This window comes from Nannobrachium achirus (genome assembly GCF_963921795.1).
Source record: "Nannobrachium achirus genome assembly, chromosome: 1".
NCBI lineage: Eukaryota > Metazoa > Chordata > Actinopteri > Myctophiformes > Myctophidae > Nannobrachium > Nannobrachium achirus.
The window spans coordinates 16,164,986-16,182,660 of record NC_137810.1 but is presented as its reverse complement, the minus strand read 5'-3'; the positions used below and the strand labels follow the sequence as shown (position 1 = coordinate 16,182,660).

Below are 17,675 nucleotides of genomic sequence, written 5' to 3'. Positions count from 1 at the left end.
GTCGTATGATGAGCCTGCTGCTTCATAACTACAGTACACAGAGGGTGTACAAAACTCACAAGACATATTTAATATCATACTCATTTACTTCCCTTGCTGGGACAATATATTTAGACACATAAGCATACAGTCATATACAACCGAAGTAAGATTCATATTAAATATATAATTAATCGAAAACTCAATAATCAATAAATCAATAGCCTAAAAAGGAATATAAATTGTATTTCCATTAAAGTTACTACTACTGATACTATAGTTACTACTTTTACTACTTATATGTACAGTAATATAGGCCTACTACTTTGTGTGTGTGTGTGTGTGTGTGTGTGTGTGTGTGTGTGTGTGTGTGTGTGTGTGTGTGTGTGTGTGTTTGTGTGTGTGTGTGTGTGTGTGTGTGTGTGTGTGTGTGTGTGTGTGTGTGTGTGTGTGTGTGTGCTACAGTAGTACTACTGCTATTAGTATTACTAATTAGTTGCAATATTACTATACCACTGCATATGATATACCAGGATGTTAAGTGATTTTTCAAAATTAGATTATGGAATGGAAATTGAACCCCTGGAAGGTTCCAGGGCACCACATCTCACTGTTTCACCGGCTTTAGGTCACATCAGTTGCAGGTGAACAGAAGCATGGTGGATTATATCACATTGTTAGTTAGGGTAAGGATGTTTTCTCATGCAGTCGGTGCATTACAGCACTGATGCAACAGAATACTTTTAAATGTTTTATTATTTTACTCAAAACAGAAATATAAGCTGAAATTGCTGTACAATATGCAATAATACTACAATGTACAATATACAATATAGGCTGTATTTGTTGTAGGGATGGAATCTGTTTTATTCATTGAAGAGCTACAGAATGTGTACATTCTCTCTTTATATTCTATTCATGTATTCTCAGACACAACCATCAAAGCTCAAGTATTATCTGGTAGGCTCAATCACGTATTGTCCTAACACAGACAGAACAAAATAACCACATCTCTAATCTGGGAAATGAGTGGCATATCTATTGTTATGAATCAAAGATGAAGCTCTAAAGAATTTGGTGGAATATTACATATCATGAACCATTACATTAAGATTAAGGAGTGGCCCACCTCACATTTAGACTGTGTACTGTGTTAAAATGCACAACCTAACTGCTTATTATGAGAAACTCAAATGAATGGAACGAAATCTCGATGTGATTCATGACCAATAATACAATGTGGGCTGTAGGCTACATCAGTGCATCTCAAAGTGGGATCTGGGGTCCCCCAGGGCCAGGGGTTATTGATAGTTAAATCATTGATAGTTAGGAACCAAATAGAACCTCACAGGTAACTCTGGCAATGTACAAAAGGCCACTTGGCCTTTGGTTTTGTCCATCGTTTGAGGGCACAATGGCCAAATGCCAGGGCAGGAAGGCCATCAAATAAAACAAGATTTCAGTCCATTGGAAAAAATGAGTTGAATTTAAGGGTTAGGGGAGATTTTTTTATTTTAATTTAATATGTAGATCTGCTGTGAAATAAATATATTATGATATTTATAATCTGATCCATGCTCAGCCCTCCACCAATCAAAGATACTGGATTGGTTTAAAAAATGGAGACTCAACAAAAGACACTGTTGTCTACATGACAAGAAAGAGATACTGTTGTCTACATATTGACAAGAAAGAGAGAGCAGAAAGTGGTCCAGTCAGCTGGGGCATTAAGGCCACTGTGGCCTCAGGACATGCCATTTTTTGAGGGGCACAAGTCCAAACTGTGAGGGGCAACGATGGCCATGGCCTTCGTGGCCTCCCTGAAATTCCTGCCCTGCTTGTAAGGTTCCATTTGTAAATACACTCACTGCCAGAGTTTTGGGCATCTGTATGAATACCAAACTATGGGGGTCCTTGAAATTGAAGTTGAAGTTTGAGAACCACTGCTGTACATTATGTACAACATTTGGTCCTCAAAGTGGGGTCCAGGGAATCCTCTCATGCCTGGGTTCCTTGAGGGCTTCCAATGGAAGGTAACTAGAGAGAATACACATGAAACCAAATGGACCTGTGACTGTGAGTCGACATTTGGTTCCATTAGGGTTCCTTCCAGCTCCTTGAAATTAAGAAGTTTGAGAACCACTGATACTCAGTGTTGGAAAGTAACTACCGGTAAGTACATTTACTCAAGTTCTGTATTAATCATACAATTTTGAGGTAGGCTCTATACGTGTACTTTACTTGAGTATTTCCAATTACAAATACTTATACTCAGGGCCCGATCTATCTATATATATCTATATATATCTATATATATATCTATATATATATCTATATATATTTTTTTTCTTCCCTTTTTTTTTCTTCTCACCACTGAGTCTACTGTACAAGAATCATAAGAACTGCTCATGCCTCATGTACCCTGCCGCTCCGCATCAGCAGATGGCAGTACATCCATGGTGTTAACGCACTGCCATCATGCGCCAACAAATTCTAGTAAGTAACCGAAGAAGAAGGAGGAGAGAAAAAAAAAAAAAAAAAAAAAAAAAGGAGCCAGGAGGCAGCCAGCCCAGGCCAAACGTCCTCCTCCTTTACACTATTAGGTTATGATTGACAGAGTCAGCAGCAGAGGTGTTTTATTATTGGCATGCTGTACGCAGTGATCATAGACCCCTACTGTGATCTACCCTCATTCAACAGCATGGCGGCTAGAGGAGCCCACAGAGGCAGCCTGAGCCTCCTACAGCAGCAGCCGTCAACAACAAGGACAAAAACAGCCTCCTACATGGGGATCCTGAGGATAGTATTTATTGCTTTCATCCACGCGTCGCAGGCGAACAAACAAGGTGGGTTCTGGCGCTGCTTGGCCCCCTCACACACACGCACACAACGTACAAGGTGTAGGTTAATGTTATGGAGTCACTGTTTATATTTACACACACACACACACACACACACACACACACACACACACACACACACACACACACACACACACACACACACACACACACACACACACACACACACACAGAGAGAGAGAGAGACCAGTGGTGGAAAGTAACGAAGTACATTTACTTAGTTTTGAGGTATTTCCCCTTTTCCTGAGTGTTTCCCATTTATTTCACTTATTCTCCACTACATCTCATATCCAAATATTGTACTTTTACTCCACTACATTTATTTGGAGACTTAGTATTATAAAACATACATTGACCACCATAGCCCTATTTTATACCTGAGCTATAATGTAGATCTGCTATTTTCAAACATTTTGTACTTTTACTTTTGGTGCTTCAAGTACATTTTGATGCCAACACTGTAGTACTTTTACTTAAGTACATTTTGAATTCTGGGCTTTTACTTGTAACAGAGTGTTTCTACATTGCAGTATTGTTACTTTTACTCAAGTAGAACATTTGAGTACTTTTGAGTACTCCACCACTGACACACACACACACACACACACACACACACACACACACACACACACACACACACACACTATCATTCACTCATTCACTGCTAGCCTTTGGTGCTATCTAGCTAATACCTTGCTAACCCTTTCCACCAGCCCAGCTCTATCTGTAGCATAACATGAACTTTATTTATGGTCAGGAATGTACTTGGCTCCTGTGAAGGGTGCACAACCGCATAGGACATTGTAATGTATGTATCGAGTTAACTGACAGATCGTGAAGGTTGTTGTCACATTAAGCAGCATTTAGCTGCCCAGGCTAACTGTTAGCTGGAGCTTTTACAGTGGGGTGAGGCTGCTAGTTAGCATATACACCATTGGTTCTCAAAGTGGGGTCCATGAGGGAGTTCCAGGGGGTCCCCAGCTAAATGATAGTTGGGAACCAAATGGACCCTTATGGGTCTGTATTAACTCAGAGAGTCTACATATTGTACTCTCAGAGTTAAATTAACATTGATCTTACAATAAATTGGGGCTCCCAGAAATAGAAATGCCATTAAATGGGGGGCCGTAGCCTAATTCATTTCAAACTGGGGGCCCTTGAAATTAAAATGGTTGAGAACCACTGCTAGAGCTGTAAAAATAAAAACCTTCTCTTATATGAGGGTCCCTGGCATATCTTTTCAAATGGGGGTCTAATAAGTGTCAAATTGTGGGTCCTCGACATAAAAAAGTGTCAGAACGACGGTGACAGTTAGCAAGCATAGACCACAGCTAACCAGTCCAGCAGTAACTCTATCTGATGTGTTGGAAGAGGGAGGTGACAGGTGTGGTTTATAGATTAACTTTATTGTAGTTTCCTTCCTGGGCTGTGTCAGCTAGGAAGGAGGAAGGAGCTGGTACTTTTGGGTTGGTTGGTTTAATGTAAACGTGGCTGATAGAAAACGATCTGATGCACAATGATATCATCACCAGTGCTACTTTAACTGAATCGACCCTTCTGCTTCCATTTGTTGTATACCTTCGGATGTTACAATTGTTAACATTTTTTATAGTTAACACACTATGAGTTTTATAGTGTAGCTGTATGGAATGACACAGGGTTGATCCACCCTCTAACATCATCCCCTTTAACAGATCAGATGTAATATGACAACAATGTTGTGTCAGACGTGTCACTTTAGCGCGTAGCTCTCAGAGAGTTGTCGGTCTTGTCACCAGATTGTTGTTGGTGTTAGTAATCCCGAGAGACCTTTTATTGGGTGTTTGGGTTTCGACAGCAGCTGTGTCAGATCTGAGATCTTGCCTTCAGTGACCCTGGCTGCTCTCGTTTTGTAAAGTCACTGAAACTATAAGCAAAGGCATTCTTAGGTAACGCAGACCTGTCATAACAAGGCGGCGTGGTGGTGGTGACACTTTCTGGCCATCTGCAAAACATCTCATGTTCATTCAACGTTCTCGTAGCTAGTGCTGTGCATCTCGTCCTTATAGACACGCCATAATTTAGTCAGCTCTATAGTGGCAAACACACACACACACACACCTGTCACAAACAGCTCAGTCAGAAGTAATGACTGGACAAAACTGTCACACCAGAGCCCTGCTGTCTTCTTCACTGCTTAACACAGGTCAGACAGGGTGACCTAGGTAGTACAGTATTATACTGTACCTACTGCACACAGTGCACAGTATGAAGATGAAACTGAAACTGAACACAGCAAAGGTGCTGTGTTGGTTTGGGATCAGATATAGTCTGGTTTACCCAGTGTTCATTAAATGCCACAGTCTCTGTGTCCACCTTATCTCACCTTTAATATCACCGTATCTTGTTGTTGTTTTGTAACCCCCGGCCCTGAAAAGTGTCCCCTCCATGGTTCTTTAACTCACATTACGTGTTAATTACCTCTATAAGTAAGAGTAGGTCAGCTCATTACAGGTGCACAGTCTGCACACAGGTGCATTTAGAGTTTTGTCCCTGAAAGCACCCATGGTAACATGTCATTAGGTCCAACTCCCTTTGGTCCGACCACCTAAACCTAACCTTTAACCCTAACCTCAGTAAAACTATGCCTAAACCTAACCCTAACCCTAAACCTAACCTTAACCCTAACCCTAACCTCAGTAAAACTATGCCTAAACAGGCATTGACGCTAAGGCTTGCCCACCTGCAGGGCCGTGCTTAGCGATTTGGAGGCCCCAGGCAAACCCCAGTTTGAGGCCCCTGGGTCGGGAGCCATATGCGGGTCGCGGACCAATTTCTAGGGGTCGCGAATAAATACTCCCTTATGTTTTGTTTCCTATATTTTAGCTTTTAATTATTTGAAAATATATATATATATTTTTTTAATAACACAAGTTTAATAGCCTATAAACTCTAGCACTTTTCCAAAATAATTCCAGAGAAAATAATAAGAGGAGGAGGGAGAAAACAGGGGTTGAGTGTTTTACTCAGGGACACTGCAACACATTGCTAACCTGGCCTGGAATCGTACCTGTGACAACCAGGGATCTGGTTCCCTTGGCAGGCTCACTAACCACTCAGCTATGGATGGCCACAATGTTTGACATATAAAAGATAAACAATGAGCTTCAACTTCTCTCACCAGAAGCAACTTACACAGGACAGGTAAAGTAATAAGAATAAGAATACTGAGTTAAACATTACATTACATGACCATGTTAACAGCCTTTTGTTAAGGGCCCTTTTACTATTTATATATGAGGGTATTGAGAGCTTTTGTTTGAGAGCTGGTGGGGCACCAAATGAATTTGGGGGCCCTCAAAACGTTAAATATAAATATATACAGTATAAATCTTGTTTATATTTTTAAGGAGACTAAAGTAACTTGTGACATTAAAGCTTTTCAGATAATCAGAGCCCATTGTTGCAGCGACAGGCCAACTTCTTTCAGGTGGTAATTAGCTGCATGTCTGTGGCAGAAATGTCATCTAAGGATGATTGCTTCATGTTAAATAACACACTTCAGCTCAAGTTTCATACACTATTAAACCTATGAATTGAATCAGTGTTATTACTTATAGTGTTTTAAAAAAACGTAATTATAATAAGAATAAGAATAACTTTTAAGTGCATGTTTTGCAGTGGTTTTCAAAGACAAAGTTTGTCTCACCAGGACAGTCAGTGGGTTAAGGCTATACATATCCATTTGAAGTTAAACACATACATTACATGACTATGTTAAGGGCCTTTTTACTGTTTATTTACATTTGACGATAACTCATGGAGCCCCCTGGGTGTTTCTGTTTGAGAGATTGAGAGGCCCCAAATGGATATATTTGGGCCCCTCAAAATGTTAAATATAAATAAACAGTATACAAACTATGCGTGCCATCTTTAAGAAGCCCCAGTAAACCCTGTGAAAGTATTTCAAGTTAAACATCACATTTCATGTTAAGGCCCTTTTTACCCTTCTTTTATATTGATCTCATCCCGGGCCCCACTTCAAACTATCTGGGGCCCCCAAAATGAAATGGAATTGATATACATATATTATATGTATATATAAATATGGGGGCCCTCAAAACTTTTTTTAAATATAAATATATACACACACTTTAGAAATAATGTATCCATTCCCTGCATCGATCCTTCTTAAAGTTAAAGTAATGTACGTGACATCACAGAACAGACACAAAAGAACCGCTTGGGTAATCAGGACCATTGTTCTCTGGTCACACCTTTGAGAGCCACGCTCTTTTCAGATTCTAATGAGCTAATGTTAACCCTCACCCTCACTTCAACTGTTCTCTGTCTCACAGTTGAGAGCTCAACTGGGGCCCCCTGATGGCCATGTTGGTTAAAAAATAAAATAATAATAATCTCATGAGGCCCCCAGGCTGTGAGGGGGCCCCAGGCGGCTGCCTATTTTGCCTGTATGGTAAGCACGGCCCTGCCCACCTGCCCCCTGCAGGTAAATAAAACGTCAGGGCAGGTGAGGTTGGCTTTCAGGTTGCCCGACAGGGCAAGTGCTCATTTGAGAGGGGACACAAATGTCTATAAACACAACACGAGATATCTGTCTAAACACCTGAACGTGGCCAGTGCGCTGTGTCTTCTGTCTGTGGAATGTAAAATAAGAGCTCTATTTACCTATAATGTGCTGTTTTTACTGTTGCTACATTTACAAATATAAAATAACAAGTGTGAAACCATAGACATATTCAATCATAGCTAAAGTATTTGGTATTTGGATTTGGAGGTATTGAGGTATGACATTTTATCTCACAACCCCAGAAAGTAAAGAAATAAGTGTTAAATTGAGCGGTAATTAAAATCGTACCTATCATTTTATAATGGACGATTTACTTTTCGGGCAAGTGGGCATTACCTTCGGGCAAGTAGAACATGACCTGTACTTGCCCGATGGGCAAGTGCCTCTGAGACCTTAGTGTCAACCCCTGCCTAAACCTAACCCTAACCTCAGTCGACCCAACAGGAGTTCGACCTACATGTATGGGGCAGTCCCCAGCACCCATATAGGCTTGGCACTGGGCTAATGTAGCGCAGTGTGCCACAGATTAATTATGCATGTTATCACAGTTAGCTAAATTGTTTGCAACAATAAGCCATTAACTCTTTCCATTGTGGACATACTGACAATTACTCTGCCACACGTTACGATTAAAAACCAAAAACATCCCTGTGTATGTCTGTTGAAACAATCTTTTCAAATCCCCAATGATTTTGTAATTGTTTGTTTACCATTACTGCTAGGCTAATTAGGAAGAACCCAGAGGTGCTAATGAGTTTGAGTCTTTTATGCTGCTGGTCTGGGATTTCACTTTCACAGTTGTATTTCAGTAATTATTTCAGGTTGACTTGCAGGCTTAATTTCTGTAATAGTTGTTTGTAGATCTAGATAGGCTATTTCCTTCCCTTCTTAGCTACTCTGCAGTCTGCACATTTCTGGCTTGTGTTTGCTCACAAAGTTACAACACCACCTTACACCATGTATACTTCATTGTCAACGAATGTCAGATCTTCAAGCTCACAACGTGTTGCGATGCAACATGTGAGCTTGAAATGTTTCACATTATAATGACATGCCCAAAATAGGGAAGCCAGGATGAAAGTGGTTAAGGAAATACATAGTATTCTGTAATGCTCTCCACAGCTTGAGCAGGTCATTATGTTTGATTACAAATTGTTCAAAAATGTGTCACCATCAACTTGTGAAAATCAGCGTGGTTAGATAACGGTGTGTGCAATACTTGCCTGCAGCTGTTGAGAGCGTTCTCAAACAGGTCTGAAGATGTATGGAAAAACAAGCACATACTGTACAGTTTTGTGCTTTGAACATTTTTGCAACTTCAGGACAGTAGGGCTGGGTGATATGGACAAAAAAATATTTTTAACCAAATACCTCAATATCGATTTTGTGAATTTGTGATGATAATGTAAAAAATATTTTACAAGCTCATAAAACATCACCATACATGGTATAACTTAAGTGACTTCAGGAAAATACATTTGCCGTATCACAATATTATTATATCCAAAATCTTAGACGATATGTATATCTCCTATGACGATATCAATATAACGTCGATATATTACCAAGCCCTACAGTAAAGTATGTTCAGTCCCTGCCTGCCTGTACGCATGATTGTACATGATGATGACAGATTGCATCGCACTCTGACTTTACTGAAGCAATGTTTTGAGAGAGGATTTGCTATGGAAATGAGTCATGTGTACAGTATCTCATTCAGTGACATGCAAACATTCAGCCCTCCTTTAGCTTTAGCTTTATCTACTTGTATTGTTTATTTTGCCCGACATGGTGATGATCACCAAAGCAAACGGGGGGATTTCTCTTCAGTAGTGCTAGCTTTATTTGTTCCCTCTACCCGAAGATCACTTCAATGCACGAGCAGTATAATAATAGTGACAACATGAGTATTGCTTCTATACCAACTTGTATTTTCATGCTTATCTTCACAGCTTTTATTCAGTCAGACACCATTCTAGAAGTACTACATTTTGGTGAAGGAAGCCTCTTACAGGTGAGAAACAAGGTTTACATTATTTTCATAAATGTATTCCTGCTTTTCATTGCCATCATTTATCTGTCACTATAGTGAAAATGAATAGGTAAAGTTATTAATTTATAGACAAATTGCATCATTATCACATTGTATTATTACTATTTTCCTACCTAAGTTTACATGTCAACTTCAGACAAATTAGAACATGGTTGATTGAACTCTCCTACTGTATACACACTTGGGCAAAGTTTTGTATAGTTAGTGATTGTGGATGTGAGAAAGGATTGTCAGATATACTGTATATAGCTCTTATGTTACAGTTTCATAATTCCTTGTGTCCCTGCATTTATGTTCACAGGCAGAGTCTGACATTGATTTCAGTTTATATCATCAAAAAAGGTAAGTGTTTATTTTGCCTCCAGAGTTGAACATGCAACTATTAGTAAAACATTTGTGTAAAATGCCATTGTGAAATGAGATCATGATCATGAGACATTCAGACGCTAGCAACAAGAACGACAAACAAAGCTGGGAGTGACGCCTATTTGGTTACATGCAAGTATACATGCAGGTTTTAGGCTGGCAGCTTTTACATAAGCCAAGTTGCATAAATCAAAACGGGCACAAAGGCAGGCGTCTATTCCACTTGTCATATCGATGTGATTATAAAGATTGGAGTTTAATTGGATTACATAACTGTGTGTCTGGCCTTGGCCTTGAAATAGTTGTCTTGCGGCTGTATGCTGCATCCCTTTACATTACTTGTGTTTGTATGTATTGCTGTTCAAGAGAGTACATTAGGCCGTCCTTGGTAGCTCTGGGGTTTTCTTTTTTCTCTTTGCTTTCTTGGAAAGGATGTGAAGCGCTATGATTAGTGGTGGAAAAAGTACTCAAATTCTTTACTTAGGTAAAAAAAGAATACTGCAATGTAGATGTACTCTTGGTACAAGTAAAAGTCCAGTTCAAGTAAAAGTCCAATTCAAAATGTACTTAACCAATAGTCAAAGCACAAAATGTTTGAAAATGGCAGATCTACAAGCTCACTACACTACACGTCACATTTTCAGCTTGTAGATCTGCTATTTTCAAATAGCCAAAGTATAAAATAGGGCTAAAGTGGTTTATGCATGTCGTATAATATTATAATTTATACCTGCTAGAAGTAAAATGACTGAAAACTGGAAATACTCCAATTAAGTAAAAATACCTCAAAATTGTAGCATACAGCACTTGAGTAAATGTACTTAGTTACATTACACCACTGGTTAAGATACTGAGGCCTTGTCCACCCCTCTGACATTGACAAGTGTCCCTGGGTTAGTCATCATACCATCTTCAGGACGAAGATCCATTAACTGTCAAACTCAAGTCTGGAAACAGATGCATCTTACATCTTGTACATTACTGGACAACTTGATGAATGTGCTACTCTCCCCGCCTCCATCCGTCACAGAGACAAACATCAGTTCCTCACAGTTGAATTCTAGTACTAGCGACAGTTGCAGGCAGGTGTCGCGCACAGAAAATAGCTGATCCGCAAGCTCACGACGTAGATTGGCTATTTTCCGGTGCGCGGCACCCTCATGCAACTAAAGTATAACTCAGCCTATACAGTGACCCCTTCAGAAGGCCACCTATAGCTGTGAAGGGAGGAGACTCGTTTTTTTACAGCACCCTTTATGATGCCTCCCACAATTTTTTTTCTTAACCAATAAAACCTTGAGAGGAAACAGCCCAAGTGTCTTCCTGTGATTGGTTGAACTGAGCTGTTACTTTCTTTTCTTTTTTTCTTTTTTTTTTTGTGTGCCAAAGCCCAAGGGGGGGAAAAGTTACTTAGAGCGTCAATGTTTTCCAGATTGCCAGAATGACTAGAAATCAGTTTCCCGCTTTGCTTGAACAATTCAAAACAGGGACATTCCCTATAGAATCACATATCCACTTTTTTTTTTTTTACCAGTATGAGTGTCTTTCTGTGTCAGGAGAAGTTGCACACGGCGTGCAGATAACCTATCCTCACGGCCTATTGTTTGTAGGACAGTGCAGAACGTCCCTGCCCATTTTGAATGTACAGTACACGGGGGTTATCTTACACATTCACAACGTGATCACTCCCACAACACAGCCCAGGGCGGAGGCCTCCTTGCTGTTTTTTTTCTGTGTCTCTTTCAGAGCTTCTCTAAAAAACACAGAGCTTCCCTTTCTCTAACCGATGAGCTACTTTTACCAAACGCGTCTCGTAGTCATGGTGGGGGGGAGAGGTTATTGAGTGTATACTGGAAGTTGACAGTCTTCCTCTCCCAGTGGTTGAGCGCTCTTTCTTTCCTCACCGCTGAACTCAGCCTGAAGAAGCAAAATGTCCCCTTACATGCAGGGGCGTCACAAGGGGTAGGAAAGTGGGACTGAGCTACTAGGGCCCAAGGTGGTGGAGGGGCCTTAATTATTTTATACTTTAGCTATTGAAAAATAGCAGATATACAAGCTCACAGCGCGGCACCGAGTGCCGCGCTGCGAGCTTGTAGATCTGCTATTTTTGAAAAGTCGTGAAAATGTGTGCAAATCTTTGAATATATGTATTGTTTAAGCAAACATTTGTAACTCAAATTTTGCTTCTGGGGGGTCCCTGGAACTAAATATTTTGAGATGGGGGTCCGTGGCCAAATACATATCATTTTGGGGGTCCTTCACATGAAAAGGTTTGAGCTCCACTGACATCGAAACATAGATTTTTCAAAAAACCTTAGAAGGATTTGAAATATTCAAAGATTTTCATGATTTTTCAAAAATAGCAGATCTACAAGCTTGCAGCGCGGCACTCGGTGCCGCGCTGTGAGCTTGTATATCTGCTATTTTTCAATAGTTAAAGCACAGGGACCCCACAGTGAATCCTTGTACCCGGGGCCCAGCATTTGGTGCGACACCACTGCTTACATGTCAAACCTGAGCTTCTCTCCGTGGCGTTATTCTCTCGGTTTTAGCGTAGGGTTCATTCAGCACACTAAGCACTACCTGAGTAGGTAGAACATTTTCAACTTTGCCTGCGGTTAGGTAGCCTCGAGCGCAGGTCACAGCTGCCAGCTGGGTTTTGTCTGCCATGTCGGTACGTGGTCTCCCTTCGTGTGCTGACAGGTTCCCCCTGTCGTGGAATATTGTGCGTCGATATTCCGTTCCCAGCTGAAGGTCAGCCTGACACTGGATAGACCGCGCGCACATGCAGGTCTGAGGCCAAGAGGCTGAACCTCCCATGACCTGCTGCTCCTGTTACTCACTGGACAGTCTGAACCCCCCTCCCCCCACGCACACACACACACACACACACACACACACACACACACACACACACACACACACACACACACACACACACACACACACACACACACACACACTTTCTTGTCCAAAGACACCCTGTCCCGGATTGCGTTAAAGACTTGCAGGTGGAGACAACCTCATAGTCGGGTGGTTAGGGTGCGCATGCCACACAGGCGCATATTGCCCTGATTAGCAAGTCCCCGGTTTGATTCGCTGGGGGCCAGACCATTCGCTGACTGTCATTCCCCTACTTTCTCTACGGATGTCTTGTCCCTCTCCACTGAAACTGTCAACAAAGGTTTAATAAGCCCTATATACTGTACTTTGTTGTAGGACATACTGTAGTGATAACCACTGAACTACAAGCTTGCAACATGTTGTGAGCTTGTAGATCTGCAATAATTGCGACTGTAGGTCAGATTAGTATGTGAACGGTCACAGCTTGTCCGTATGTATCTCTGTCTGTCTGTCACGCCTGACACTGTTAGTGGTTCTATGGGTTTGTCGCTCTGATATCATGCTCTGATGTCACTGTGATGCCAGGGGAACCACTCTTAACATAGTGGGTTAGCCGCTCTGGCTTCACTGTGATGTCACACTAACATAATATGCCCATATATATGGAGTTCCCTGATGTCATCAATATTAAGCCCATATCTAACAGGACTTCATATGGGAATGCCCATATACGGTATGGAGGCCACATCGGCCACATACCACACTAACAGAATCAATATATATGGCCAAGACAGATGGCCAAGACAGCCCATATCTGCTTGGTTGGTTCTACAGACAGGGATCTCCATGTATGGGCATAAAAGGGTATGATGTCAGATGTCATAGACGTCCTAGGACTTTCACATAATGAATGAGTAAGCATGTTTGGGCTCTCACAGCATATCTCCATATACAGTACATGGATCTCCATACAGTATATGGGTACCAGGGGTCTCCATATACTGTATGGGTAACTGGTCCGATATACATCACTGGCCAGATGGCCAAGAATTGGAGTTGCATGTCTTACTAGCATGTCTTACTAGCATACTACCATGTCTTACTAGTATAAATCAATATGGCCAAATGGTTAAAAGTGGCCAATTTACTTTAAATTGAAGTAAGATGGAAGCTTCCAGGTTATTGAGCCCGCTTCAGCAGTATATTATACAGAGAGTTGCGGACAGACTGTAAACAATAAGATGAACCGGAGCAAAAATGACTAGTAGTTCCTCTAATTACTTGGTCAACATGGAGACTGCTGGCAGCTGGGCACCCACCACTGTGGGGTGTTGGCAGTCATTGTGAAGCTGTCATGCATGGGAGGGTCTCTGTGTGTGGATCATTATCAGCCCCCAGGAGATGAAATCCACCCCAGCCCCAGCTAGTAGAGCTCTCTCTCTCAGAGGAGCATGCTATTGTCATTGCCACTGTATTATCTCTTCTACACACTACCTGGTAGATTCTGTGTGGTGTTACTTTTATAATTAATTATTAGGGGAGATTTCTCTTGGCTCTGCCATTACATGCGCATGGTTGCTCAAATACCCAGTAATGTGGGAAGGACATATTTTAGAACTAGATTTAACTTACATTAGCCTACTACTTGTTAATAGAGGGACTCTTGTCACAATTGCATTTACTCCTGTGAGCGCTTTGTCACATCGACACATCACAGTTGACAAACTAAAACATCAAATTACTTGAATTTAGCTTGTCCCATTATCCACTCTGACATTTTCTTCTTTCATGAGGTTTTAGATGACGCTACATCCGCTACATTTTGCCTTATGGTCACCTGTGCTTTTAGCTTAGCCCCAAAGATGATCCATTCACTTCCCTGTGAGGAGGGGCCTATCTATTGTTAGGATACACCTGTTGTCAAGCAGGTTTGGTGAGCTGTAACCCATCGCTTTATGCCCTGAGCTCACACCTGTGAATGCAGCCCTCAACATTGTTTTTGGCTTGCCTACATGTGACGGAGAAACTCTAAACCTTTTTAGTGGCCTTTTCTAGTCTGAGTGTGACGAGGATAGAGACATCTTCTCGACAAATTCCCTCTCCATCCATCTTGAAACTATGGCGTTTTATCGAGGTTTTCCACGTGGATGCTACCCTCCACCGATGGGAGATGTGCTCCATGTCCGTAGCATTAATTCATCAGAGGAACTAGTAGCCGCGGGTCGCACTGCTTGACATCAAGTTTTGAACGTTTTCATCCATTTTTGGGGGACTTTACTTCACACACATGGATAATATTTTGTCTAACCAGCTCTTTTTGCTCCTGTCATGTCTTCTGCTTGCCTGCAGTGCGTCCCCGCACCGTGGGAACTGTCGACCTATACGATTTGAACCTCCGATGCTGGACTTCCACGAAGAGTGAGTAGGCTATTTCGTAATCTAATTGTAATCCGTTTCCATTTTCATTATGTGTACTGTTAAAAGGTGGCAATATAACACAAGCCAAGTAACAGTGACTAAAAGCTATTATCAATATAACTGTGACGTGTCATATTCCATTTCACACTACTCATATCTTTTCTAAGATGACCATAATTGTGCCATATAATGGCCCATGGTCCAAAGCATAATACAAACAAAAAACAGACTAATACAAAGACGGATAGAATCCATAAAACCAATTAAGTCCCGGTTACATCTTCAATGTGAGTGGAAACTATTTCTGAACCATTTTATTTCCTCACAAACTTCATGGACACTGTGTGGACTGGTGCTCAGTAGATACAGATTGCATTCCAGCACTGTACGATGTGAGGAATTGACATTGAGAGCATGATGATGTGAACTACAAGATTAACCATTAAATAAGTGCCTTGAACACCTCATGGTATGCTCTCATCTTTTAACAAGATATATTTTTAGAACCCCACGGGCAACACCCAGGTACACTGGACAGATTGACTAGATCACATTCCACGTTGACAATGGGTGCAGCGCCCATGTGGCGTGACCCAGCCTCAGGTGTTGCCTTGCCATCGTACAGTAAAACAGCAAACAACATGCAGTGATTCAGTATCGCTGAGAAAGGCCTGCTCAGCCCGTACGTTTCAGTTGACGATTTAAGTGATTTAATTGTTTCTTGCAGATGAATATTGGAACATATGTTGATTTATTTTTTATATTATAGATAAAAAATACATTAAAGGGGCACTCCACCACTTTTCAACCTATGTTCATATAATTGGTCCTCACTCAAAAATAGTTTTTTTTTTTTTTTTTTTTGTCAGGAGGGCTGTGGGCATGTCAGAAACCTATCGTCTTGTGACATCATCGATTGCCAATCCAGCTTATAGAAACTGCAGGCTTTCTATTCCTGAAAAGTTGCAATTTTAAAGTGGAAGCCATTGTTCTCGCGATAATAAAAATCTTTTTTTTCCCCCAAAATATTGATTATTATTATTTCTTTGGAAAAGGATGATGTCACAAGACGATGGATTCTGAACTTCCCACAGCTCTCCTAGGAGACTTGGACTGAGTAGAATTTTTTTTTGATATTTTATCATTAGTGAGGACCTATTATATGAAGACAGGTTGAAAAGTGGTGAACTACTCCTTTAAGGATAAATTAAATTAATGTTTTTCCTTTTTAGGCTTCGTAAACAAAAATGGCACACTGCAGATATGACAAATAACGGTTGCCCAAATTATTATTTTTTTGCACCTGATATTAAAGTTGTGTCTTTCTACTGAAAATCTTAAAAGTGTTGTTAGTGTATCTCAGTCAAAGTTTTACATCTCCTTTGAAAAGCCATTTCTACAACTAGTCCCTTTTACTGTTAATAAAAATGCTATTATAAAGTGTATTATATTATTACGTTATATACAAAGCCTAATACTGAAATATAACAAGAAATTACCCATACCAATAATCAAAATACTAATACAAAAAACTGATTTTAAATATTTTGCCCTAAGTCGTCAAAATATGGATGCCTGGTTGAAAGTGGCTTGATGATGGAAATATGACGTTTCTGTTAACATCATACGGCTGTTTTTATGGTGTGGCACTGCAAGAGGCTAGCTGTGTGTGTGTGTGTGTGTGTGTGTGTGTGTGTGTGTGTGTGTGTGTGTGTGTGTGTGTGTGTGTGTGTGTGTGTGTGTGTGTGTGTGTGTGTGTGTGTGTGTGTGTGTGTGTGTGTGTGTGTGTGTGTGTGTGTGTGTGTGTGTGTGTGTGTGTGTGTGTGTGTGTGTGTGTGTGTGTGCGTTTGTCTGTGTGTGGGTGTGTCTGGGAGTCCGGCACTATTCCCACAAAGCGCTGGACCGACCAATGGCCAAACTTGTATGCATACTTGCCAGTAGACCTTAGAAGTACCTCGACTATTCATTTATGCTTTTCACGTTTTATAATAAATTTAAATATTTCCCTTTAATCCTAAAATGGCGTCAAAATTGTCATCATGCGTCATAAATATGTGTCATACTGTAGATGACTGGTCTCGCGTGGCCAGACTGTTGACTCTGCGGTTTGGAAATGCTCCCGTCATACAGTCTGGAATAACATAAGAAGAATGATGAGCACCCGGTTAAAGCGGAAGTGAAGCCTCCTCCCCACTTCCGTTTCCGTCTCACATCGCGCACATTTATCATTATTTAAATAAAAATCTTCTAAGCATGTTTATTTAGCTTGCTGCTTATCAGAAATGACATTTTAAAATATATTTTGCTTGAACAGAAATGCCAGTTTCCATTACTCGCCGTTCAGGAGCTGAAGTTCCAGACTCTATAGCAGGGTTCCCCAATAGGCGGCCCGCGGGCCATTTGCGGTTTTGGACATACAAGATTTTCACCCGACAACAACGATATCTGAACTGTCGCTGAAGCGGGAACACCACCGTCGCCCCCTGCAATGTTGTGGCTTGGTACCCTAGACATGATTCGGCCCTTGGAGAAAACTAATTGGGGAACCCTGCTCTATAGCATTCGGAGATTGTGGAATAGTTGT

General features: G+C 41.0%; 1 protein-coding gene across 1 annotated transcript in view; it reads left to right on the top strand.

The window, feature by feature from the left end:
- Nucleotides 1-2,609: 2,609 nt before the first annotated feature.
- Nucleotides 2,610-17,675, top strand: part of tmem131 (transmembrane protein 131) — a 47,566-nt gene continuing 32,500 nt past the window's right edge. Inside the window, exons 1-4 of the mRNA XM_080734688.1 lie at nt 2,610-2,825; nt 9,363-9,424; nt 9,765-9,805; nt 15,023-15,091. Of these exons, the coding sequence (XP_080590814.1) occupies nt 2,627-2,825; nt 9,363-9,424; nt 9,765-9,805; nt 15,023-15,091 (371 nt within the window). The 5' untranslated portion in view covers nt 2,610-2,626. The remainder of the gene's footprint in view (nt 2,826-9,362; nt 9,425-9,764; nt 9,806-15,022; nt 15,092-17,675) is intronic.